The following is a 27,715-nucleotide window of genomic DNA, read 5'->3' as shown; positions in this document are numbered from 1 at the left end:
TAATTCTATTATGCCAAACAAACTGTTCCTAAAGCGTTGTAGGTTCATTTTTTTGAATCTTCGCTCTAGGAGACCCGTTATCAGTCGTTCTGTCTGTGTGTCTAGCTGTAGTGTTTAAACAATTGGACTAATATGAATGAAATTTTCCATGTGGGTTATTCTGTCACTCTAGTAATGTGCGTTTCATCGAAAATCTGGAATGCTGTCTTGTTCCCATAGCAGCAGTGAAAAAATGTGCCAATCTTTTGGAAATTCCTAATTTTCTCACATTTTTTCATATTCGGAAATTAAAGTTCCGAGTATGCTAGCCTCTGTGGAAATAAATACTCTTTCGAACAAGTCATTTTTCATCTCGTTAATCCATATTCTAGGGAAGCCATAGGAATTTTAGCTAACATGATCAATAATTAGCCACATTGTAGCCTACCGCTCATGCAAGGGTGCCGATGAGACACGCAACGCTCACAATTGGAGCAGGACGTTTCGGTATCCTGTTTATTGCATTACGTTGTCGTTATAGTTGCAATTTTGCATGAATGGTAACGAATCACTGAAGCGTGAGCAGAGATCCTGGGTGCCTAACGGTTTCTATGTTACATTTTTTCCATTTTCAATTTTGCAGATATCAACTCTCGTTCAATTTGCCATGATGTTGTTTCATTTATCAAAGATTATAATTCCAAATCATGGTATCAGTTAAACCAAGAAGCTGTGATACAGCATTTACCTGGAGCTGAATTTTTAACATTGAGATGTGAATCGGATGAAGACAGGCCGTGTTCTTTTGGAAGAGAAGCTTTTTCCTGGATGCATACTATAAGAAAAGCTTGGAATATAACTCACAGTTATGTGTATTATAGACGGCCATCTATGGAGGTCTGTGAGATATTTTTAAGAATGTATATTTGACATTATGTTTTTTATGATGTTATAAGATATTTCAAATTTATCCTGGAGACAAAAGCAAAACTGATAAAACATCTTAATCATGCTGTGAATCCAGACATTTTTTGCTCGTCTGCTAGGATTTTTGTTATTTTTGATCACACTCCTTCTAATAGAAAAGTCTGTATTGAACTACTTTCGAAAATTCGCTTATGGTAATCATTTTGGTATTGGTTGCAATAATACAAATATTAAGTGAAATATTTTGTAGGAATAAGGAGTATTCTTCGCATTTGAGAGAGATTATGTGAATTCAATAACACTAACAGAATAATTTTATGTCTAATACGGCAACAACGCTTTACCAAAGTCCCCATAGTCTTTGTTGAGGAGCTCTCTGCATTTCCCCATGCAATCAGTAATTTTTCTCCAATCAGAAACTGTTTTGGAAGTACCTGACTCTTACCAATCGACAGAAAATTATTTTGGTCAATCAAAATAAAACATATTTCAAATTCATACAAATATTTGATTGATTGTACAAATTCTTTGCTATCTTTTCAGAATTTCATTATATTTACATCAGTTGAATCACTGGCCTAATGACAAATATTCTGGCCAATCAGAATAAATCATGTTGTTATTAGGGCCCGACCAATATATCAGCCATGTTTCTTTCACAAATTTTGTGTCGATATTGACTAATTTTACCGATAGGTATCAGCCAATCATGTGACTGCCAAATTGTCAAAATTACACCTGGGAAGCAGTTTTATCGCTTGTTTAATTGAGAGTGGTTCTGTCTAATACTCTTTCTCTTCGCTATTTCTATTTCTATCAAAAACCGACTTTTGACTATGTCTTTCTTATTCAAAGCAGATGTGTGGCACATGATTTCACACTTTGTAAGCGAATTTGTGAGGGTGGTGGCTTAAAAAAAACACCAGAGATTTGTAGAGCCATCTCAAAGCAATACACAAGAGCAAGTATGATTAGAGCCAATGCTGAGAAACTCTGCTTTCTCAACTATAACTTGAAACTGTTGAACTGGAGCTATTGAGATTCATAAGCTTTCTACCTTGCAAAAAGTATTCTTTCCTGCCATGCACACAATTTTCTTCAGCACTGTGGCTTTACACTGATAATTTCTATTATAAGGCGTTGAAAATCGCTATACTCAGTGATGCACAAAGAAAGGTGTAAATGTACTTCTTATGCAATTTTTTGTCATCATTGCATAAGTTATAGATTTATTTTCTCTTGCAAGAAAAACACAAAATTCTCAGAGTGTTGGAAAACTATCGGCATCGGTTTAAAAAAGCAGTATCGATCGGGCCCCAGTTGTTATTACCGTTATTTATGCATATTAATTCAAAACTTTCTTAAAACAGGCAATTGAACAAGGTATACTCGACTGGCTCTGGAAAAATTCTTTATTGCTTAAGAAGAAAAACAAACACGACACCATGAGAGTTGTTTTGTCAACTTTAGCACTCACGATGGCCTTGCACCATGAAGAGATAATGCTATATAATGAAAATCTACTCTCTGAAATTTTCAAACTGCTAAGTATTCACACACTGTCTGAAGATGACCAAAAATTACTTTACAAGGAGATTTTTGCAGAATGCCAATCTTATGATGAAAAGTATGTTTTTTTCAAAAGTACTCTTTTTCTATACCAAACTTGTCGAATGAACTTAATTTTACTTGAAAATTGTACTTTCGTGTGCTATGTTGTTATTTATTGCCTATTTCTTTTACATTTTTTGCACTCGGTTGTTCGTTATTTGTGGAAATTTTCTCTGAGCAAGGTCACACGCTCTCACTCAGGAACTGAGGAGATTGATCGCTAAACTAAGTTATGACTGACCACTAAATGACAAGAGCTGCTGAGACGACGAGGAATTATAATGTAGCATTGCGCATTAGGAAATTCCAGTTGACGCAGACCTCCAAGCGTTTCGTGTTGATACGATCATGAGAAGAGCAATGAGGCAATTCACATAACTGAAGGAAATGTAACAATATCTTTAAGCAGAAAAATTGGTACTCCATAAATAATTCAGAATTCTTCATGATAAAAATAGTTTGTCATTTGGCGCGGTGGTGTGGCTCATTGTGCTAAGCGTCAGGAATAAGCTCGCCACCACACCTCTAATTACTCTGCGTGGGTTCCAGGCTGGATGGTTATGTGCAGAGGATTGCTGGACTCCTCGCCGCCGTAGGGTGGTTCACGTAATTGCTGGTCGGTTACGGCTTACTCCACCATCAAGTCCATGCTTCCGAAGACAAATCACTAACTGATCCCATACCCGACATGGAATGGTAACCGGACGAGAGGTCGTGGTTCCCCATATGTTTGAGCAGTCTTATCAGCTTCCCTCTCCCCCGGGATGAATATGTAAATCCTTACCCTAATTCTTATTTTTATAATATACAAGGAATATTACCTCAAAGTTAAGGCCTCAGTCAAGTTAAATATTGATAACAATTTTTTTTTTAAGATCTCTTCCAATTGTGCAAGATTCTATTATTTCACTGTATCGAAGGTTGTTTGACTTACAAGGACCTGAGTTTATTCTATCTCTTCCACTATATTGGCTAATTGCGGATCAAGGTGAAATAGATAAAAGTGCTGTAAAATTAAAAAAAGATCAAGGCCAACTTCTACACAAAAGAAGTGGTTTACCACCTGCAAACAATCTTGCTTGGTCCACTGTACGACAAAGATGTTCACGGGAAACAATACAGAGGTGAATGGAATTTTCATTATAAATAGACTTTTGGGCTTTTTAGCGTAATATTTTTCTGCGTTTACATGGTTTTCAGCATGATTTTACACTTTTCTCACCCCAAGTAATTTCTTATACTAACTCTCAGTGATGGTCAAAATTGAATACGGTAACCTACTATACATTTCGAAAAAATATTTTCGAATATGACATAATAAATGATGCAGAAAAGTTGATATTTGCTTGTGTATTTTTTACTATTTTTTATACAGAATAACTCGAAAAAAATGGAACCCATACAATACGTTCCAAATTGACTGGGTTCCCGTTTTTTAGGTTCTCCTTAATGTTAAATGAACTTCTTTTGTTTAGACTGCAAGACAAAAATTCAAATTATATTTTTTCAAATTTTATTTTTGAAATCAAGAATTTAAAATACAGAATATTATTGTGTCCAGATAGATTCGAATGTTCAATTGGTCTTGCTATTATTTGAGAAGTTCATTTTTTGTACATTGTTTATATCAGTGGTTCCCAACCGCCGGTCCGCGGAGCTTTTTTGTCGGTCCGCGAAAAATTTGTTTTGTTGTTTTTCTGTCGTTTCAATCGCTTTACCGTAGCCTTTACCTACGTTTGTTTATTAAGCAATCTCTCTTCCGCTGTCATATTGCTGTTTGATAAGTGAGGTATTAATGGCCCGGCGACGTCTTGGCGCCGAGTAATCGCACTTTTCGACGTTTTCGTTACCGATTCATGACGAAAGCGCTCCGTCAATTCTCAGAAGATTCAGAAACCTGAAAATCAGCATGTATGCTGTTTCCGTTCTACATGCTTTTCTTGATTAATAAGACGAAGTTAAGCTGGTTTATTACGCATTTCTCATCCGCCGTCATATTGCTGTTTGATAAGTGGGGTATTAATGGTCCGGCGACGTCTTGATGCTGAGTAATCACACTTTTTGCTTTTTCGGTTCCGATTCATCGCGAAGGCGCTTCGTCAAATCTCGCAAGAATCGGAAACATGAAAATGAGCATGCGTACTTTTTTCGTTGTGCATTCTTTTCTTGATTAATATTACCATCCAAATGGAAAGGTTATAAATATTTCTTTGTTTAAACCAGACAATTGTCAAGAATAGTATAATATTCCAGTTCCAGAGCTTCACCTTGACACCCAGCGAGATATGAACTTGTTGCGACCCTGCAGGTGGTCACGAGACTTCGGGTGATTCACAGCACGCTTTTGGGTACTCCCGTAGTATGCGAACCAAGATGACGGACACTGGAACGTAGTATGTGTACCAGGTTAAGGTTAGGCCATAACTTCAGGTACTCGGTCCCTTGGCTAGTCACCGAACTCATAATAGACATAAAAAAGAAAAATTAATAATGGCCTCACCCTAACCTGGTACACATACTACGTTCTGGTGTCCGCCATCGTGTTGCAAAACTTTGCTGATGCCATGTCTGCAATCTTGTATTGGAAACGAAATAGTAGCAAAATTCTCACTGGAGTTCATTGTCCTTGTACATGATTTGGCATGTAGCCTACCTGTTTTTTATGTGAGATGTGTGGTTTTTTAAGCATAATGGGTGCCCAGAACTGCATTTTATTACGCAAACATATGTCATTATTTTTTGTTCCACCCATTTCAATTTTTGGCCGGCACATTATTTGATAGTTTTTCCTCATGTGAAATGTTTTTAAGTGTGCCTTTTTTTTAAAAGCATAGTGATTGCCCGATATTACGCAAATATATGTTATTATTTTCTGTTATTTTTTTTGCCAGTCCGCGAGTACATTTTATTCGATTTTACCGGTCCGCCAGGGTAGAAAGGTTTGGAACCACTGGTTTGAATTACTGTCCAAACAACAAAACATTTTTTCTTAGGTAAAACAATATGAGCTTTTTTTATCATTTTCCAGAGACTTGGTGAAGCTTTCTAAAGATATATATGAAATATATCAAGTTCATCCATGGATTGTTGGTGCTTTTCATTACATGCTGAGAGAAAGGACAATTGTTGAATTGATTTCTACTCGAGATATAAATATGATTGGGGATAAATTTGCGTTGGATTCTGTGTTTTTTCATCTACTTAATGCTTGCAAACCTTCTCGATATACAGGGGAATTGGTGAGATTTTCATTTATTTTGACACAAATTGAACCGATGATCTATTTGAAAAATTAGTGCTTTTGGTTGGCGATGTTTGGTTGGTTGTTGTTCTAGTTCATGCAGCTCTTGTGCCGGTTTCATGCAGCTCTTTACGTCTTGTTTATTCTAAGTAAAAATTTCTTGCTAACTACGATTCATCACGTTTCGATCCAAAATATTATGATTCGTTGCGCATTCTTCTTTTAGGTCGAAGTCAGACTTCATCCACTTTACCATTCATTATTATACCGTCCATTATTACGACACAACTGCATTTTTTGGTGTGATAAGCGTTTATTGCACTTCTATGGCTGTCGTTCGCGGCAATCGCACAGTTTACCATTTTAGAGAAGTAATTGAAGTGCAGATAAAACGTTTTGTTCTTTTAACATGTAAAGGTATATCTGGTGTTTGTTTGTGTTATTGTTCATAATGTGGCTTTTCGCTGTAATGAAGTAAGAAATGTGATATTTGGTCTCTGACTGGTTGGCCAAGGGCCCCCGTGTTCTAGTTGCCATAATAACATTCTTTTTAGGACTGTCTGTTTTAAATTTTGTAGAAAGTTGTTGATCTTATTTCTTATCTCTTTACCCAAATTGACCGTTTTTTTATTTTTATAAATACATCGACATACGTTGATATTAATATGGCATTTGGTTTAGTTTTTTTAATATTTCACTGGGGTTTTTCTGACATGATGTCCCTATCAGACATCCCATGGGGATAATTAGGGTAGTCCATGTAACTGCTTGTCAGTTACGGCTTCCTTCTCCATCAAGTCTATGCATTCAACTAATCCCATACCCCACATGGACTGGTAACTGGACGGGAGGCCATGGTTTGCCACATGATTGAGCTGACAGGTTTTTATGTGAAGCATTTATATTTTTTCTTTATAGGAACTTTCAGAAGTCGCAAATTTAAGCGATTTCTTTGTCTGCACATTTCAAAACTTACTGGAACAAGCAAAAGCACCAGTTGACGAAATATCTGATTCGTAAGATGAATTTTTAATCATTGTGTGAATTTAATTTATTCAAAATACACCTACTAATTTAAACCCATTCCAAGCATGAAGAAGTGAAAGTGACATGGACAAAATATTTTAACATTAGCTCATCGGCAATGTGGTCACCAAAGCATACATTTGCATTTTTTTTTAAATTTTTTTGTTTATCATTCATCTTAAGATAGGATATAATACTTATAATTTTTCAATATTATACATGGTTAAGTATTTCGATTATTGCATGTGATGTTTCCATGTAGGTCACTTATCCTAGACCAGAAATGGCGAACCTTTTCAAAATCATCATTTTCGAAATCATATTTTTATTATGGAAAAAAGCCTGTGGGCTTCGGTATTCACTATCAGTTTTTAATTTATCATTATTATGTTAGTATGTTCGTGACTTGCTGGGTCGTCGAAAAACCACGGCGGCTCACATTTTGCTTTTGCTGTGGTTTACCACCCTGTCCTATACCATAACATTCTGCCAACGAGCTATGGCCTGTAATCGGTGTATTGAATGCGCTACACTATGACAGTCTATAACCACATTTGTTTACTGGTTTTATGTATTTTCTATTAGTTCACGATGAACGGATAACCTGGAAGCCCTAAAAAGGAAATTTCAGCTTTGATAAGGGTTTTAAGGTGTATTGTTTTTAATGTTTTAATTTTTATGCTTTTTTCTACAGTGCACAGGACAGTGGTGTGAAAAGACTGAGAATGGGTCTTCCTGTGAATGTTTTGGCAAGTTTTCATGCCTTTTTCAAAGATGAAGCCTACAGCACCTTAGATTATAGACAAACAGAATCTAGAAACAATGATGTTTTGTGGTGTTTAAGCATGACTCGTTATGCAGCTGAGCTGATGCAAACACTGAAAGGAAAATCTTCAGACAAGGTAGGAATCATAATCATATTAAATTGATTTTGGTCGATTATGTGCAAGCCTGCTACTGACTGGATAACCAATTTTATGTTTTCTGTAAGTATTCGAGATTCGATTTCAAAAAAATATTCGATTCGATTCTGAAATTTTGAGGTATTTGAAAATGTCCAGCTCAAATAACAATTACATCTATTATATCTATTCTGGTTCCATTTTCTAAGAGCTCCTAATGGGTATTCAGACTCAGCATAGAGTGTGATAGGATTACAGATGAACTCTGATGTAAAAGAACATGCTTGATACCAAACTAAATACAGCCTTTCTCTTGCGTATTTGAGAGTCCACACATTGGGACACCATATCCAATATAAATTGGACAATTTGTTTTGGTAGCCTTCAGTAAGACTCACTCATCTATAATAAATCCACTAACGCAATAGGTTAGAAATAAGGACTCTACCATATTTAGCTCACAGCATGGTAATAATAAAAGAAGTTCAGAAATTTCTGAGATCAATTTCATTTCAAAAGCATGTTTCATATAAATTTGATATCTATTTTTGTGTACACTTAAACTTTTTCTATTGCATGACACAGTATTATGAATATGGAACTATCTGGATAATGACATACGCAATAATAGTACCAGTTCCTAATTGAAGATCTATACAGAAAAATTATTCAATTTAATAAAACTCCGTAAAAATCTGTTACCCAGACAGTTTGCTGAGTGTTCAGGCACAATAAGAAACATGTTTCATCATTAAATAACTAGGAAGAATAGAAATGTCTGTTCGCATTTTAAAAATATAACATCAACAAAAAAAAAATGACTGATTCACCTCAACCTTTGGCGGACGATAAAAAAGATGTCTTAACCGATTCATATAATTTACTATTCGATTTGATTCAAATATTCGATTCGAAATGCCCAATTCTAATTGTTATCATTTAATTCTACTCTTTTTCTAATCAATAGGTTGAGTTGGAAAGGTATGAAAAAGGTTGTTTATACTTGGATGATATCCTAACATCAATAACGACAAGAATACATAAAGGCAGAATCAATGAAGAACAAATCGGTGTAAGTATGATTTCTATTTCCTTGAGAAAGCATGAAGTAGAAATAAACAGTAATTGTACCAGGCTTCTCACCTTGAACAAGATTTATCGCACAACTTAGGTATCTTGTAGTAATTACAAACTATTTTTTCATTCTTTTATTTCGATTCAAAATAATCTAATTACTCAACTGGAGAGCAATGCTCAAATATATGGACATGAGGTAGTACAGGTATGCAATCTTCACGACTAATGTGAAAGCAGAATTTTTGATATTATATATTTCAGATGTCAAAATAAATTTTCTGCACAAAAATTATCGCTCTTTTTTTTAATCATTATGTTTTTCAGTACTGGAATGGACTAGTCATAATAAAATGGCACAATTCAGAATTTCAAGACAAATGGATGCAAACAATGAAACGTGAGATGCAACATAAAATAAGAAAGGTACATCAGTTGTATAAATGTTGGTGTTTTTGTTGTTGTAATGCTACTTGCCGTGTATTATTATCCAGTGTGGTTTTTCTGACATAGGACACGTTCATATTCACTTTTGATTTACGTCTGTTGAGCGATGATTAAAAACTTGGCTCTGAAAAAGGCTCTGAACAACCACTCTTTATGGCAAGCAGTAATGCTATAAATTTAGAAGTACAGGAATCTTTTGTTTTCCAAATCCAATACCAGGGTAGAGAAATCGAAAACAGGTTTGTCGTATTAATCTAGTCTTAATTTTTCTTCATCTGTAACTAGACTTCCAAGGAAAAAAGCTTGCATTTGGAGTATATATCTTTAACGCCCATATTGCCAAGAAATGTTTTCATTGTTAAAATTTTATCTCAGTGTCAGGAAGTGATATTGATGCCAGGATTTTTAGACTTAGAAACGTAGTCGGGTGTGTTGAATTGTTTGGGATTGGGATAAATTATAAACTACGCTAGGCTTCATTTAATTCAGTATTAGAAACTCAGTAAACAAATGAATATCAAAACTGTGGATGAGAGTTATTTAAACCAGTGGTTCCTAACCTGTTTTTTCAGATGAACCAAATTAAAAAAAAGAAATTGTAAAATCTCACGACCCAAGGATATATGCTCACATACTAAATGGCATGTAGTGCTTTTATGGCCCCAAATTTCAATGATTAATATAAAACAATCAATGTTATATGTCATTTATTTCCCAAATACTGTCGCAAAGTGAGAAAGCTGCGAGTTTTTGAAATCGTGGCGTGGGTTCACTCAAGCAAAACAGATTCTGTGATGCTTACCACATATATAATTACTATTGAGCAACAATACCAAATATAAAATAAACAATGAAATCTACTAGAAAATGATACCGTCTACTTTGAAAAAACAAGCGATCCAAAATGGTTTTCATGTGACCCAGTCTTGGGTTGCGACTCATAGCTTGGGAAACACTGATTTAACAACCTATAATTTTGACTAGTCTAATTTTTCATCTTCTGATAATTATTCCATTTTAGACTTGGAAAGACAAGGATGAGGATTTCTTAAATTTTTATGCCATAACGCTTGAAAATTTCAATCTGGAGGAAGCTGTAGAAGTTTGTTTCAGTGAAAAAGCTTTCCAATGCACTGAGTTATTGTTATCGAAATATGCACCTGCCAATAAAAAGGTATACTTTCATTTTCTTAGGGAAATTATGTATTATTGTTCACAAATTTCAATATTTGAATAAAAAATATAAGGAGTAGTTGCCAAATGAACTTTGCTTGGAATGTGTGTTACATGTTTGAGTCAATTTTTTTTCTAAGAATCTTTCACTCTGAAAGAGGCACTGTACAGGCAGCCACTAATATTTAACAATATGTGAGGTACTACTTACTATTCATTTGGATCGAGCGCAGTTTTTTTGGTTTGGCATTGCCTACCCAACTTTCTCCGATAAGTCATCATGCCATGTGCATTTAGTCATAAATTTTGCTTCAACTTGATCCTATTTAAATTCATGTATCTAAAATGCATAGCCCATGTGTCATTAGACCAATTTTACAACAAAGTAAAAATAAGTTTTTTTTACATAGGGAAAGGATAGAGGCTTTACTTCAATGGCAACTTCAACCATTCGAAATATATATTCTCGATTCAGCACACCAAGATTTATTCAAATCTTTGACAAACTTTTTAATAGAGAATTAAATAAAGCTCATTCCCCAAGGATATCTTTTGATATGCAAGTTCTTCAATTCATGTTTACATGGGCATTTGCATCTCAATTTTTTCGTCTTTTTCGTGAGTATATTTTTGTGTATTGCTTTTTTATTGTTTTGGCCCTCACAGATATATTAAGTCAAGTAAAATTATCTAAAACAATTGCTGATTAAAACACAACCAACCTGTTTAAGATATATTGACAACTGACTTCATAACAAAATTGAATTTGTAACACTTGACAGTTGACACCCTGACACTCTATGGACATCCTGTATTTTAAAATTGAATATGGTACATTGTTTACAAATAGCCATTCTGATTTTTGAAATTTAAATTGCAGTGTAATGCATTGGTGATGCAATGCAATGATGCGCACGCAGCTCAACAAAATTTGGAGTCTGAAATAGGTTTTAAGAAAGGGAACTAAAAAGTGCAATTTCATATAATGTAAAATTTCATGTATTGTTTTTACAGCATAAAAAATGATATCTTTTCTAATGATCACCTTTTTTATTCACCTTTTTTTGATGATAATATGCTGATAGATACATAGATAAACTATTCTAATATTAATTACTTTCAGATGGTAAAGAAACTTTGTCTAAATTTTCTCATGAAACAAAAGAAAAGATCATGCATGTTACTGAATCATTTAAGTCCATTATTGATTCATTGAAGTCTGGGGACATTCTCGTTAAACAACTGAAATTGATTCTTCAGAACAGAGAGAAATTTTTAGAATTGAATAATGCAATTCAATTTGTAAGTTATGTTTTATTTTTTATGTAATTTTCAATTACAGTATTCTTTTTTTCCAGAAGAAAATTATATATTCGTAATCGCAACCTCAAAGTTGATAATCTGTCAGTGTGCCGTCAGTCAGTGTGTTAGTGTGCCCCAAAGACGATGTAATTTTGGCACCAAAATGGTGTCTTGTACACCAACTGATTTTAAATCACAGACCAATCACAGATTGTCAGTGCTCTCATAGCGAAACATGCAGACAATAACTAGTATGACCAGCCAATCACAGACTGTTATTGCTGTCATAGCGTAAACACGCAAGCGATCGTGTGTATAACAACCAATCACAGACTTTTGATGCTGTCATAGCGCACCAAGTGGTGATTCACATTTGTGCGTGCACGCTCTTATCATGAGAACTTGGAATTAAGTTAACATAATGTCATTTTGTTTGAGTGCGATCTGGGTTATGCTTATATTAGACGACCCTTTAGTGCGGTCGGTCAGAGTTATGTGCGTATAAGCCAGCCTCATAGTTTGAAACCCTTTTTTTTAAGTTTTAAATCCGGCTTATATGCGAGGATATATGGCAATATCAACGGGCCGTTATTGTGGATACCCTGTATATTAGAATGAATAAGAAGCATTCTAACATCATTGGTGCACAATAGTAAAATGACTTTGTAGGCACACTGTATATCAGTATATATTCGGTTTTCCTGCTTTTTCCTAAAAACCTCCTTTTCTTTTCAGCATGAAGAGAGTTCTGTTGACAAAATGGATAATTATTTGACTCATCTGATTGATCAACAAGAAACTCAGTTAAAAGCGTTCGAAACTGCACAAGATCACGTCAGAGGATTCATTTCTGCTTGTTCAAAGCTAGATGAAGGTACATTCATGGATTTAAATCCTAGTTATTTCATTCACCCTATCTCAAGCTGCATCATGCATAGGATAGGATTTTTGATATTTATTCCGGGGGTAAAGAAAAAAATGATAAGACAGCTTTATCATATAGCGTATCATGTATGGGATTAGTTAGTTATTTGCTGCAGATATGTGGATTTGATGGTAGAGGAAGTCGTGAACATCCAGCGTTTACGTGAGCCACCCTACGGTGGTGAGAAGTCGTATCTCGCACATAATTATGCCCCACTGGATTCAAACTTGCAAATCGATACAGGATAATCAGAGATGCGATGTCAAGCGTTTTCCCATTGCTTAGCATGATGTGCCCACCACCGGGCCGCTATAAAAGATGATCAAATAGATCAAATCTCATCTTTTAAGGCTTATATTTATCCAAGTAATCAACTACTAACTCTAGTTTGAGTCTTGCAGAAAAAGAAAATATCGAGTCGAATTCGAGTTTGTCAATTTACTGTCCAAAAACCGTCCGAAGACATTTGTTACTTAGCCTTGCCATGTCATATTGCGAATCACATTTCTAACTGAATTTTCATTTGGCTACTGGATGTCTCAATTTATTGTTTGTCTGAATTTCACTATAGTATATGGTACTTTAAACTCCAGATTGTGTCGCTTCGAAATTAAATTGCTTCAATTGAGTAGTATTTAACCTTGACATTTATTAGCTGAGTGAAATTTTATGATTGCAGACTCACTCAAACAATGCTACTATTTATATTATTACTCTGCTATTTAACTATTTTTTATTGTCATCAAAAGGTGGGGAACTAAGAGCAAATGTGACTGAACTACGACAAAAACTGAGCAAAAATTTCGATGAAGAAACATTATCAAGTATATCATCTGATTCACTTAATCAAACTGGAAACAAACAAGCAACTTCTTTCTTCAATCTAACAACTTCTGTTTTGAAACAGTTTCAGATCATCGACTTTATCAAGGTACTGGTACTATATTATACTGGTAAAAAGATTCCCTCAATTTTATTTTGAGTTGATGTTCATTTTAGTTATGACAATACTAGGGCTGACATAATAGTAAATCATTCCAATCGGTTGAGACGAAGTTTATTTTGTCCGAAGAAGGTCGAAATTGGATTTTTTATTTTTTTTTTAAAAAAGGCATCTTTTTACTATGCAATTCACCATTTAGGATAGCAAAGTTTTCCATGAAATCTGGCATCAGAGTGCTGTCGAGGCTAAGAGTTATAGCACAGACTCAAATTTTGATCTGGGTGACTCTGGATTGTGGATTGTAAAATGGACGCAAGTATTAGATGAAATATGGAAACCGACCAGAAATGACTTATCAACATTGGTGCAGGATATGGATTCAGGTATGCTAAAGATATTTTATCGTGTTTTGTGAGGTGTACTTTGAATAACAATTAGCGCATTTGCAATATCTTTTCACTTCTATGTGACTGCAAGGAGTTCAACATTAATAACAGTATTATGTATTTGAAATTATGTCACACATACAATTAGGAGTATAACGTTGAGTATATTTCTAACGCTGAATAGGAAAGTTTTTATTAGGGATCGGTGATAGGTTATGGACTAAGTTGAATCTTTCAAGTAGATGATGTCATAATGGAAACACAAAAAGGTTTCCTAAGCAATATCTGGTTTCTTGACAAAGAGTGCTGTAGTTAGCTGTTAAACCTTTTAAAGTATATTTATCCTGTTATTTTTGACCACAATTCCTAAAACGAATGTAGAGTGTTGTTAACCCTGGTTACATAAGATCTAATTGTATAATTTTGATTGCCAATGAAAGTGGATCAACAGAGCCAATCTTATCATATTAGATAGCGCTGAAGTTGGAGCTGCCAGAAATTTCAATTACTCCAGCTCTTAACTATCTAATTATTTTTTCACATTTATAATTTTTCTAATACTTTATAAAAATAATAAACTAATTTTTTAAAATATATCCCTCTAAAAATTTGAGTTCTAGTATTAAAACTTCCAAAGTATATTTCCAAAGGTCAAATTCAAAATTTAAAACCCTTTCTTGGAAATAAAAAAGTGGTACAACTGCGGAAAAGAAGGTCAAGTGTGCCAAAAATGGGACGAGAGGGACACAGCATTTTTGAGACACTGAATGACACAAATAAAATTCTACACAATAAATTTTTTTCAGGCTCTTTGTCAATGGAAACAGCAAGCGAATGGTTTCGACGTTGTGATGGAGAACCTGATGAAATTAAGAATGAAATCAAGACTTTATATGATTATTATGAGTTAGTTTCCAAGAAAGAAGAAAAACCTGAAGGTAAGGACGCGTATATTGGAGTGATTGAAGGTTTTGAATTCCGCCATACAAATAATTTCTTTTTTGGTGAATGAATGAGATAATTCTGCAGTTTCATACCGATTTTACTGTATTTTCCTATTTTTGAGCTGACCCATCAAATAAGACAAGCCAATTTTTAGCACTAATTTTTTTTTTAATATTGCCCAATAAGTTGAGCAGAAAAATTGTGTAACTTTGTTCCTCTATTTGTCAGTTAAGCTTCAATCCAGTGCACACTCTAATTTTATCGATTCTTTTGTCATGTTTATAATACACATGCTAAAGCTAAACGCTTTGTTTACATATTTACTATACTGCACCTGATGGTATCTGTATTTGCTTTTTGCATGTGATGCACACGTGGATGCGGCTACATCATATGTGTTAAATCACAGCAAAATCTGGGCAAAGAAAATCGAACTAAGAGCCGGAATATACATTATATCACTGTAAAATAAAAAATTTTACAAAAATTTTTTTTCTATGCTTGAAAATTTTTACCACACAGTTTCCATCCTAGAATAGGACACTGGACAAGCAGTCTTTGATATGCACAAAGCTTACATGTTTTGTAACGAAATATACAACCTAATTGACTTGCATGTGCAATCGATAAATTTATCAAAAATTGTTTTCTGGAATATGTTAACCAAATTTTATGAACATCTCATTGAGTAATATATATTTATACTATTACATTCAATAATAAGATTCACTGTATTTGATGCGTAAAAGAGTGTGTAGTGCCGTATTTGAAGCAAATGACAGCAGATAAGTAAAAAGGCAATCACAAAACATTTTTTTTCATTTATTTCCGTCTCGTAATTTGATATTATTTGGAGTGCCTCTTAAACGCATTCGTCACTTTTAACGCCGCCGAAAACAACGATTAACAAATGTTCAATGTTATTTTTTCGGTCTCTTAATTTGGTGTTATTTGGAGTTTTTTCAACAAATTTTCAAACAATTTTATTGATGGTATTTTTTGTAATAGAGCCACCAAAAACGCAAGAAGAATCACCTATGCACGTTGAAGAAGAACCCAAAACAAGCGAGGAAGAAAAGATGTCTGATGATGGAGACGAAAACAAATCTGAAAGCGATTCCGATTCTGATAACGATTCATGGAAAAGTGAAAGCGAAAAAAGTTCAGAAGTAGAAAGTGAAATTGATTTATCAGATGTGGAAAGTGAACAGGTTAGTTTTGATACTAATAATTATTTTTAAAAATGACAGCACTGGGAACATACCTTCGACCATATACCAATACCGCGGAGAAAATCGTGTCTGAGTTATAATTAAATTTTGGAAACAACCAAACACTGACAAATAACACAAAAAATATGAAAACAAATCTATGTTTGCAATTATGCTTGAAAGCCTCAATTGAAATAGATTACCAATATTTTTGCTTATATAGCTTTCCAATCCCTAGTTGTTCTATGCCAACGTTCTGGCCTGTCCGCCTCTTTGTGCCAGTTGGGGGACAAATTCACAACCCAGAGGCGCCGAAGTATGACTGAGATTGCCATGGTGACCAATTTAGTCCAGTTTCAATCTTTATCTCGCGGAACACTCCGAAGAAGCTTGTGCTCCGCGGAACACAGTTTGAGAAACGCTGTTCTGTGCTAGCTTTCCAATTCCTAGTTGTTGTATGCCAACGTTCTGGCCTGTCCGCCTCTTTGTGCCAGTTGGGGGACAAATTCACAACCCAGAGGCGCCGAAGAATGACCGAGATCGCCATGGTGACGAATTTAGTTCTATTTCGACCCTGTCCCGCGGAACACAGTTTGAGAAACGCTGTTCTGTGCTAATTCACTCGAAAGAATTTAATCAAATTTAATAAAAATTTATATGCAATGATTGAAATGTTTTACATAGGATGACAGTGATGCTGCTTCAGAATCAGAAGAAGAAGTCCAATATTCTGATGTTGGATATATGGAACTTCGAACTCGTCAGATGTGTAATTATTTTCAACTTGAAAAAGCAAAAGAAACTATTGACGTTTTACTTCATTTGAAAACGGAATTGAAGCTCAACGGTGACTTTTCTGCTATTGAAAAGCAAAAGGTATGAGAAAAATTCATTTTGCAGCAAAAAGGAGGTATATTAACATTGATTACTTATAGTGTATTTCATGTTCGTTTCTGTCAAAATTTTCCTCTCTTAGACAAGTCTCGAAAACAAAACAGCAACATTGGAAGAACTGGCTGATGAACAAGAAATACCATTTGTTTGCCAAATTCCGAAATCAGATGTTGATGTCCTCAGAAATTTCATTAAAGAAAAGGAACTCATTACCTGGCTGAAAGAAAAGATGAATGGTGAGTGTTAACATTATGTACTAGTGCAGGGTTTCTCCAACTGAACCCTCAAACTTCCGAGGGAGTTACGGAGTGATTCGGTGGAACCACAAGCAAATGCCATCGCTAGGTATAATCTACATTGACATTGACAACGTAAAATTAATTGTGACCATAAGTAAAATAACGGTGATTAAGATAATTAAGATAGAAAAGAACAACAACAACAAAAACAACATAATAACAGAACGATTCATGATTCCACTTCCTGATTGATTAACTCTTTACATACTTCAGTTAAAGCATCACATTCCAAAGAAACAAATCTTACGTTTTTCGTTTGAAAGGTTTGTTTGTATCGGAAGGCTGCCCGCTCATGTTGAAAAGATTTCCTATTTTTGCCTTTTACATACATACCATCAACGAACAAATTTCCGAGAATACATTCGAATTCCTCTATAATGTATTTATAACTCGTGAAAGTTGGAGACTCATCTCTTGGTAAAAATGCGACCATTTAAGAGTTACTGAAACTATGCAGCAAGTCCTGATTGGTTGAAGATTTTTACCGTTATATTTTTCCCTTCTTTTTTTGTCGTGAGTTTAGTATAACACCTTATGTTATTTTCAGATATAAGCGAAGTAAAAGTAATGTGTGATCTTGCAATGATATCGGCTGGTGAAACTCCATATGAAGTTGACATTGTTTCCTGTTTATTGAGTGCTGTTATGGGCTTTGCTCCATTGATATTTGAACTTGATGAAGAAGCTGGATTGAACGTTTTATTGGATAAATGTAGAGCTGTTTGGAAGAATAGAAATGGGGATGCTAAACTGATGGACAAATGGGTAAGATAGCCTTCTTCTCTGTTTTTTTAATTTGTAAATCGATGACTTGAATATTTCTGATATGATACATGTTAATATTTTAACCCAATTGGAACGAATTGCGTCTGCATTTGTTTTTCGCTATCACTGTCACTTGAATCAATAGATTCATGATTTTTATGCCTCTCAAACTCAGTGACAAAACCGACAATTCAAGGTGTGCAACCTCTAATACAGAAGGGCCAAATGCAAAACACTGGGCTAGCTTCGAACAAGGTAGCTGTTGGGGCATTGTAACGCCATAGGCATAGATATTAATTGGGTTCAGGTATATGCTCTGGAATTGAAATTACTCACATGTACCAGATTAAACTAAATTTAAAATGTGTTTTGCGCCCCGCACACTACTAAAATTTGTCACTTCACCACAGGTCGTACAATTTTTTCCTGTGGGCAGCAAATACCTTCACCAGACACCATTCGTATTGTTTGATTTTTTGACGGTGATGCGTTTATTTTTTTACTTCCAGTTGTTGGCTTTTTATTAATAAATGTGGTGAATAAAATAATTGATGGAAACATGTTATTGAAAGTAAAACGAATTTTTGTTATTGAGAATCAGGGGTCCTTGATACATTAAAAATCTTTGAAAAGGGCCATGTATCTGTAAGTTGAGAACCACTGGTATAAGTGGGTGACGCTAAACCGTTAAAACCTCACCATGTGTTAAAATAGCGCAGATTATGTCACATAGAAAGTAAAATTGTCATTTTCTAATCAGTACTAACAACTACATGGCTTTTTATCCAGACTCAGATTTTCACTATTTTTGCTCAAAATTATTTTCCATTTTAGAAAGATACTGGGAGTCAGCTAGCTTGGTTTCAAGGAATTGAAAACTTCCACGGATCAGTTGAGAAACAATCTTTGACGTTTGCTCAAGATATTAACAAACGTGGAATATATACAATACGTAGATTGAATGCAAAAGAATCACCATCAGTGAAAAATTGTATCAATCTCATCTTACCTGATAAAACTGACAGAGGTAGGAAACTTTGTTAAAAATACAAGTAATCGAGATAGATGCTACCACTGGACTTTGGGTCACGAACCCAAAGTTGTGTCGTCTGAAAATTCTTTTGGGTCATTTGTTTTTTCAACAAAAACCTAAAAGTTGATTTTGTTTTCTGGTAAATTTTTTTTTTTGTTGTATTTGGTATTGAAGTGTTGCTCAATAGTAATTGTATATGTGGGAAGTATCAGAGCGTTAGAACTTGAATGCATCTATTATGCTTAAGTGAAGTCATGCAAGATTTCAAATTTTGAAATGATGAAATGAATAATAATGAAATAAATGTTATGTAAAAATGATTGTTTATGTTTTGTATTAATAATTTCATTATAATCACTACATGACGTTTAGTATTAGAGCATATCTCTGGGTTGCGAGATTTTACAAAATTTAATTATTACGAAATTTGCGTCGCCTAAAAAAAGGTTGGGAACCCCTGCCATAGTATATTGGTTGGTATTGGTGTGGTTATTGTCATCTTGGATTAAAAATTTCTGATTGCTATTTTTTTAGATAAAAAAGACGTTTTCCAGCTTGAAGCTCTTTGTGATTTACAATCCAAATTAATGTTGATTGCTGGAGAAGCTGAGATGGGACAAACTGACGTCACACAATTTGTTGAAGTATTAACTGCAGTACAGACACTTGCTGGTACTTACGTCAAGTTGGTTTCATCTGGCTGTATGCTGTTCAACAATTGGTCGGCAGTTATAACGTAAGTAAAATTAGCGGCTACTCTGATTAATATTATTGGTTGGTGCGTTATTTCTTGCTTACTTTTTATTTGACACAAAGTGGACCTATAGATCATTACTTATCGATTTTAATCGGTAAGGTATTTGGTATGTCTGTATGTATGTCTGTTTATCTGTTAGATGCACACGATATCTCACGAAAGCGAGATTGAATCTGCTCCAGATTTTGCGTGTGCATTCATCTTATCTCGGACCAGAAGCCTATTGAATTTGGGCGAATTATGTCGTATAATTAGCGAGTTATCAATCAATTATTGATATAGTGATCTAGATTTTTGTAAAGCGAGAGAATTTTGAGACCCGTCGAGTATGTGTGTGCGATGCGCAGTGCGCAAGTTACAAGAGCGGATGAATCGAAACTGCAGTTCTGTTTTGGGGGATCCCCTAACTATCGATCGATAAGTCTTCGGTTTCCAACCGATATTCTCGTTTTGTTGTTGTTGCTATTCTTCTTGTTATGAAAAATTGCCTCTCTCTTTAACTACTTCTTAGTACTTTGAATAGGAGGGAATGTGTATGTAGAAACTTGTGTTGAGTGGAGAACTGAAACTTCTCTTAGAAATTATTATTCAGTAACTTCAGCTATGTATTCTCCACTGTTTTTTGACTGTGTTACTGTTAAATATAACCAATTTATTTACTCACATTTTCACACTACTTAACTTTTATGTCTCTCTACTAAATATAAATGTGAAAAAAAGAAATATATACTAATTTAGGGCTACATCGGTGTCCATTTGTGATTCCACTCTAACCTTGACTGAATTTTTTTCAATTTTAATTTTGTTTAGTCGTCCCTGTTTTGGGTATATAATATCATAGCTAGCACACCTTCTATTTTCAAATATTTATTTCTATTATATTCTTAGGTTTTTTTGTCATACCATTATATCAATATCTACTTAATAACCACCTTATCAACTTTCCTTTCCTTCGACATAGATATGTACGCTTTTTTTATATTTTTTCTTCTAGATGTAATGATGTGACAAGCAATACAAACAACCTTCTAATTCAAGTTAAATTCGCTGATGATGCTCAACCACTCAGTGGTACAGGATCACTCATAGATTTGAGCAAGCTGTCAAATATTTTGAATGAATCACTTGAAAGGTATTGCTTTATATCGAGTTTCAAGTTTTTATTTTTATATCATTTCGGATTAAAGGGAATTGTAAGATTGAAAATATTTCTGAATTTTACCAAAGTTATATTTCAGCTATGGTTTCCTAATTGTGTGGCAAATTAATTTTGAGTACCGTAATTTACCGGTCATAAGGAGCACTGGGGTATACGGCGCTTTGTCAATAATTTGCTTAGTTTAGGGTTTTTTCTATACATAAGGGCTATAAGACGCGACCGGTACTGGTTTTGAGGGTAGGAAATAAAGCATAAAGCACTATCTGATCCATGCATAAGCGCACCAGCTTATATGGCACTCAATCGTTTTTTGAGAACAAAAAGTGTGTGTGCGCCTTATTGTTAGCTGTATTTCTGGCAACTAGCATTTTCCCAGATGGTTGAGCATGACCTTTGATGTCATCAGTTTCAGGTGACTGATCATGACCAACCACCTGTGAAGGTGATTTGGCCATGTGCACTGAGTAGTCTGGAGCACAGCTCAGTTGGTGGTGTTGATGTCTGTATGTGTTACTTTGGTTATTGCTTTAAACATTTATTCGCTGTATAATTAAGACATTTATTAAATATACTTTGGAGTCGCTTCAACACTTATGGTCTCTCAAATACGATATATGAACTATCAATTTCTGTTATCATACACTTATCCGCCCTCACATAATGCAATCAAATTTCTTTAAATTATCATCGAGAGTGACGGGCTATGTCAAACATTCATCCACGTTATTAATGTTCATGTCAGTGGTTGTTCTACTGGGCAGAATGAACACATTTCCAGTAGTGCAGGCCAATTTAATTTCCAACAATCGCCTATTAAACTTCAATTTATGGCACATACCAAACTAACGGTAGTAACATTCGACAAGTAAAAGACTGAACTGAGCTGAGATGTGCTTTCTTTTACGCTAATCACTACAAAACATGCCATACAACAGTCATTGTTACAACATACATCTGTAGACAGATAATATTATATTTTGAGCACTTTTTGTTTTTATGTATTACGAGTGAAGTCGCTCAAGGGTCATAAAAAACTTGTCGTCAGGCCGCATTTGGCCCACGGGCTGCATTTTTCTCACCACTGGTCCAGGTGGACAAAAATTCTCATGTATTTTGAGTAAATTTTTCGTCAATCATTGCAGGTGGAACCATCACATCAATGCAAAGAGAATGGAACATTATTTTCTAAACGAATTCAATATTCAACAAATTATCTACCTTTGCCATGAACTTGCTCTTTGCAGAATTAATCGCACTCTTCCCGATCAGGTGAAAAGGGATTAATAATATAAATAACGTTATTAAAAAAGTTATTACCAATTTTGCTATCAACTAGGGCTAGGCTATGTATTAGTTGCCTTTTTAATATAAAGTCTCTTGGACTCAGAAGGATAAATATCTTTCAACTTAAGCATATGTCCTACTAAATTTATTCTGCATTTCTTGATATGGGTGTCTCGAAAATTTTTCATCTCACACATGTCCCATTTGTTTACTAATTAAATACATCGGCTTTATATAGGGGTTGGGTGGGCTTGCCTAATGGCTGAATCAAGCCATGATGTTCCGAACCTGCTATGCCAGGATATTTTTTCATTTATTCAGAAAAATGCGATATTGTTATTTCTAAAATTGTTACTTACAAAAGTGGAAACAAAATCAAACTATAGTCATTCTTATCGATTTTAATCGGTAAGTATGTTGATAGGTATTTGTCTGTCTGTTTATTTGTCTGTCTGTTTGTCTGTTAGATGCACGCGATATCTCACGAAAGCGAGATTGAATCTGCTCCAGATTTTGCATGTGCATTCATCATATGTCATACCAGAAGCCTATTGATTTTGGATGAATTATGTCGTATAATTAGCGAGTTATTAATTAATTAGTGATGGGACACAAGGTGTCACTATGGAGTAAGAGCGCTGTTTTGGGGGGATCCCCTAACTTTCGATCGATAAGTCTTTGGTCTCTGACCGATATTCTCGTTTACAGAATTATCTAGTCCAATAATAATTTGGTAATTTGATTCATACTTTTTTCTCTCTCCAAGTGTTTCATATCAGTATCACAGTGTAGTGTTTGCATAAAACCACCCTAGTTGTATAGTTTGATAATCTTTAATGTCTATTTTTTCACATGGATATTTTAACATTTCCCCACATTTTTTTGGAACATATTCAGGTATCTACACTATTATCCAGTGTTGCGACTGGTTTGTCAATAAAAAAGGTTTGCGAATTGCTTGACGAAGCAACAAAAATTCGAGATGATGAAGTAACTAGTCAACAAGAAAATCAAGAAGAAAATATGGAAACGGAAGGTTAAAATGAATTGTGTAATATTAAATACAAATTTAGTTGAAAACAAATGTATTTCTGTACCGTTTCAACTGACTGAGTTTCGAATTCTTCAGACAGTCAAATGAAACGTTACAGAAATGCATTTGTGTTTGTGTACAGCAAGACTTGTAAATAAAATAGAATAGTCACCTTTATTCTTGCAACAGCATCCTTGCGTTATAAGTATACATGCGCAAAGACATAGAGCGAGGAAAGATAGTTTGTTTCGTGGGACGCCATCTCCCAATTGACAGTTATATTGAATTTGAAGTTACGAAACTTTGATTTTGACCAGCGGGTTCGTTCGTAATCACCCTACGGCGACAAGGAGTCCAGCAATCCTCTTGCACACAATAATCCTCGCAGGATTTGAACTTGCAAACACGCGCAGGATAATTTGTGGGGCAATGACACCATGTTCTTAACACTTCCCAATGTCAATTGACATTTGGTGGCACAATGCAAGACCATAAACCTAAGTTCAGGTGAAAAAAAAAGAAAAAGATATAGCAATTATCATTCATAATAATAAGTCAGCTTGACTGTCAACTTCAGAAATATTGAATTTAGAAAACGAAAACGTCAACCCTGAATCAGAAGCAAAAGATAAAGCGGTGAATTTATTGCTTCGAGATGAATCTATATCAGAAAATGTCGCAAAAGCAGCAGTAGAAGCAGTGGGATATGAAGATTTGAAAAAATGTAGTGACTGGGTGTTATTACATGAATTTGATGATAAACTGATCGAAGAATTATGTGAGGAATACGACAAGCAGAAATGTAAGGCTATTGGTATTACTTTTTTTTATTTCAAATTCAATTTGTGTGAATTCGATTGTTCTACTTATTTGGATATGTTCTGGGTTCCACTCCTACGCTGCTAACAATTTTCTCTTCCAACGTTTATTTTAGCATATTATATTAAATTTGGTATTCATTCATTCTGATATGTCTAATGGGCAGTATGGATGTTCAAATATTTCGTTAAAATATAATTTTCCATTTTTTATGTTTGAAATCTAAACCTAGACTAGTAAGCATTAGGCTTGCATGTAATAAACCAAGATCAGTTCTGTAATTATGGCAAAATCGCTTATGCAATGACGCCGTAATCTTAATAGTTTTCTTTGAATTACACATTTGATTTGTCTGGTCGTTGAAGGATAGAATTAGGGCAAAACCAGCAACATGCTAAATTGAAATTAATTTGAAAAAGTTTGAAAATATCACTCGTTAATATATATAAAACATGGATATTTCGAAGAAAAACAGAAACTGAAGCCGCCGAAACTAAGATTGAAACTTGTGCACTGATATCAGCTTACTTGAACATGAATCACCCAGAGACATGAAATTAAACTACAGTCAGGGATAGCCATTTCCGAATACTAAACTATTCCGAATACATTCTAAAATAATGTTTTCGAATCTGGAATTCCGAATACATTCTAAAATCGAAAATAACACATTTTTGTTTTAGATCATTAAAACCCAGTAAATTAGGAAATAAGCTTCAAAAGAAATATCAGAATGAAGCCACAAACCAACAGTATATGTACACAAAGTAATTGATAGTTTATAGCTATCAATAAAAAATAATAGCAACTTGTGACACAGTCAGTTTATTAAAATTATTCACTTTGTACAAATGACCATATGAAAAGATAGCCAAGGAGTTGTCTGACGCTTTCTATTATTGGTACCATGATATTACGATAATAGTCAAGTCTATTGACAAAAATACTACTTGTATTCAGATAATTGTGTATATTTTCTGTGAGTAATCAAATTTATTGGCAATACAGGCAACTGAAACAAGCCACAACAATCAAAAATCCATTATGCCTTTAAAAATTCTAATATTTAAGCTTAGAGTATTCTACTACCTACCAGTATATTTGTATATTAATTTATGTTAACCATGTTGTTAATATGTGTAACATATTGTTGTGTTTGAAATTAGAAATAAATTAATAGAGAATAGATGACCACCACTGCCAGCCGCGCAGCCAGGATTTTCAAAATCGGAAATTCCCATTGCCGCCTGTAACACCCACCGCGATTCCGCGCTCGTTAAAAGAGCCGTATTTTCAGCGTATAATGATCATCCTGTCACGTACATTATTCAATCCATGACAACTACGATATTCTAAAATAGCTTTATATATTAATTTAATGTGTCCAACGTAACTCGCGGTTGCTTCTTCTTACGTCAAAAAAAACATTATTATTCGGTCCACAGCGATCTGTGACCTAAAAGTACGAGATAAACCGCCTGATGTATTTAATTTTAATTCGTATTTTTGCAAACTTGCCAACTCGGTATCGCCGTTAGAAAAATCTCAAATAATGATATAAAATCCTGTTGAGTGTAGTGTATAATTCATGTATAATCATGAATTATACACTACAGTAAAAAGTGTAAGAGTAAAGTAGTAAAATTTATTTCATCACAATAAAATTGATTGAATATACTTTAGATTAATTATATTATATACATCCTCACAACCCGGAAAAAAGTCGCGTTTCAAATATTCGACGGCAATTCAAAGTAATGAATAATCAGGCAAATCCCGCCCTTAATTCGTGACGATATGTTTCTAAACGCCCGACCAAACAATGTGTATGGTGGGCCCACGAAATTTTGCGATTTTCACTGCCTAGAAAAGCGTTTTATAAATTTTCGCGGGCCTCAATAAAACTTATATTGTTTGCGGTTTTATTTTCAGTATTTTAAATTGGTGCTTTTCAATCAAAAAGTTGCGTTGTCTTTAGAAACTCGCCGCCGATGATTGTATTTACCAGATTCACAATTCCGTGCGCGTACGTTATTGTGGAACCAATTTGTAGAAAATTTTCGTTTTAGAGAAAATAACACAAACGTAAAAGCGTTTACGGCCCAAATAACACGTTACGCTGATGAGTGATGAAAACAATCACACGCAAGTTTCTATCGAGAATGTTTTCATTCAACGGAAACGTCTTAGAAGCGGCGTCGAAAATGTGTGACGTCACACAAATATTCGATATTCTTATGAACGCTAATTCCGATATTCGAATGAAGAGATATTCGAATACATTCGGATACTTTATTCGAATTGGCCATCCCTGACTACAGTATTACCTAGAAGTAGCTGCTTGTGCAGAGTCTTGTTTAGAGCGAATGGAATATAAATGATTGTATAAAAAAAAATATATCGTATTTCCTGGCGAATAAGTCGTTTTTCTAGACCCAAAATTTTGGCCTGGGGCGTCTTATTAGGCGAGTATGATAAATTTCATTTTTTTGTGTCGCCCGATTATTCAATTAGGACCATAAAATACCTTCAGCGATAGCATCCCCCGCATCCTCATCAGGTTAGTTTTAATAAATCGGCATTCTCATATTTGAAGTTGCGGCATTTGTGTATGCATCACCAGTGAAGGGCTATTACCGATACAGGTGGGATTGCAATTGTTGTTGTCAGCATGATGTCTTATTTGAGCCGTAAACATCTTTCATTTCAGCATTTATTCTTCCTAAGTAAAAACTAAATAATCAGGTAGTTTATCTCACAATATTATTTCCGCAGATTGATTGTTTTAGATCGGTAATGTTCTTATATGGTGGACGCAATGGCGAGTTACGTTGAACACGATTAGATTGAAATTGAAGGACAGTTTGAAGTTATTTTAATGAATGCGGTGAATGCGCAAACGCTCAAAAGCCTTTGCATGGTAATTTGAGATTCCAATGTTGATGAGATTTTACTACCCCGACTTATTGGCAGGTTATATGCAAAAACCCATTTTTCAGGCCTGAAAATGGGCCTCCTCTTATTTACCGGGTAGACTTATTTGCCGAGAAATACGGTAATTAATATTCAATCTTTTGTAATTTTTTTTTCAGCATCTGATGCCGGAGCATCAGCTCCAAAAATAGATGTGATTGAAGAAAAAAATCGTGCTGTTCGAAAACTAGTTGATGAAGACCAGTTGGAGGAGATTATTGCAAAGGCAGCTGTGGAAGCTGAAGGTTATGAAGACACAACTAATTGCTTGACCTGGGCTTTGTTTAACACATTTGAAGACGAAATGATAAAAGAACTTTCTGATAAATTTGATCAAAGTGCAGGTAATGGTGTTTTTTGTTTTCCACATAACTAACATAATCGAAGATTAAACAGATTACCTGAAAGCTGAAATATTGCTGTGATCGCTAATGTTCTATGACGGTGGCTGGCAAACTGCCTTTTGTGGCCCTCAGAGGACCTCACTTTTGATGCATAAAAACTTGATGATAAATTAAATAAAAGTTTACCTGAAAGAGAAACTTATTCACTTTTTATTTGTAATTTTTGTGTTTTAAACATTTACGAAGAAAAAAAGATTTGCCGA

The 27,715-nt window shown here is 34.5% G+C and overlaps 1 protein-coding gene across 2 annotated transcripts in view; it reads left to right on the top strand.

The window, feature by feature from the left end:
- LOC120341320 (E3 ubiquitin-protein ligase rnf213-alpha-like) overlaps nucleotides 1-27,715 on the top strand; it is a 62,107-nt gene that overhangs the window by 8,260 nt on the left and 26,132 nt on the right. For both annotated transcript variants that reach the window (XM_078120153.1, XM_078120152.1), the window contains exons 13-38: nucleotides 623-876; nucleotides 2,277-2,533; nucleotides 3,393-3,641; nucleotides 5,546-5,756; nucleotides 6,677-6,774; nucleotides 7,479-7,686; nucleotides 8,654-8,758; nucleotides 9,088-9,186; nucleotides 10,229-10,381; nucleotides 10,791-10,998; nucleotides 11,504-11,682; nucleotides 12,418-12,556; nucleotides 13,357-13,538; nucleotides 13,750-13,933; nucleotides 14,743-14,874; nucleotides 15,890-16,092; nucleotides 16,777-16,968; nucleotides 17,069-17,222; nucleotides 17,833-18,050; nucleotides 18,885-19,077; nucleotides 19,618-19,819; nucleotides 20,835-20,972; nucleotides 22,142-22,268; nucleotides 23,181-23,319; nucleotides 23,909-24,118; nucleotides 27,228-27,452. In XM_078120153.1, the coding sequence (XP_077976279.1) occupies nucleotides 623-876; nucleotides 2,277-2,533; nucleotides 3,393-3,641; nucleotides 5,546-5,756; nucleotides 6,677-6,774; nucleotides 7,479-7,686; nucleotides 8,654-8,758; nucleotides 9,088-9,186; nucleotides 10,229-10,381; nucleotides 10,791-10,998; nucleotides 11,504-11,682; nucleotides 12,418-12,556; nucleotides 13,357-13,538; nucleotides 13,750-13,933; nucleotides 14,743-14,874; nucleotides 15,890-16,092; nucleotides 16,777-16,968; nucleotides 17,069-17,222; nucleotides 17,833-18,050; nucleotides 18,885-19,077; nucleotides 19,618-19,819; nucleotides 20,835-20,972; nucleotides 22,142-22,268; nucleotides 23,181-23,319; nucleotides 23,909-24,118; nucleotides 27,228-27,452 (4,659 nt within the window). The remainder of the gene's footprint in view (nucleotides 1-622; nucleotides 877-2,276; nucleotides 2,534-3,392; nucleotides 3,642-5,545; nucleotides 5,757-6,676; nucleotides 6,775-7,478; nucleotides 7,687-8,653; nucleotides 8,759-9,087; nucleotides 9,187-10,228; nucleotides 10,382-10,790; nucleotides 10,999-11,503; nucleotides 11,683-12,417; nucleotides 12,557-13,356; nucleotides 13,539-13,749; nucleotides 13,934-14,742; nucleotides 14,875-15,889; nucleotides 16,093-16,776; nucleotides 16,969-17,068; nucleotides 17,223-17,832; nucleotides 18,051-18,884; nucleotides 19,078-19,617; nucleotides 19,820-20,834; nucleotides 20,973-22,141; nucleotides 22,269-23,180; nucleotides 23,320-23,908; nucleotides 24,119-27,227; nucleotides 27,453-27,715) is intronic.

The sequence above is a fragment of the Styela clava genome, chromosome 14 (assembly GCF_964204865.1).
Source record: "Styela clava chromosome 14, kaStyClav1.hap1.2, whole genome shotgun sequence".
Lineage (NCBI taxonomy): Eukaryota > Metazoa > Chordata > Ascidiacea > Stolidobranchia > Styelidae > Styela > Styela clava.
The sequence above is the reverse complement of the archived record's forward strand: the minus strand, read 5'-3'. Positions and strand labels throughout refer to the sequence as shown.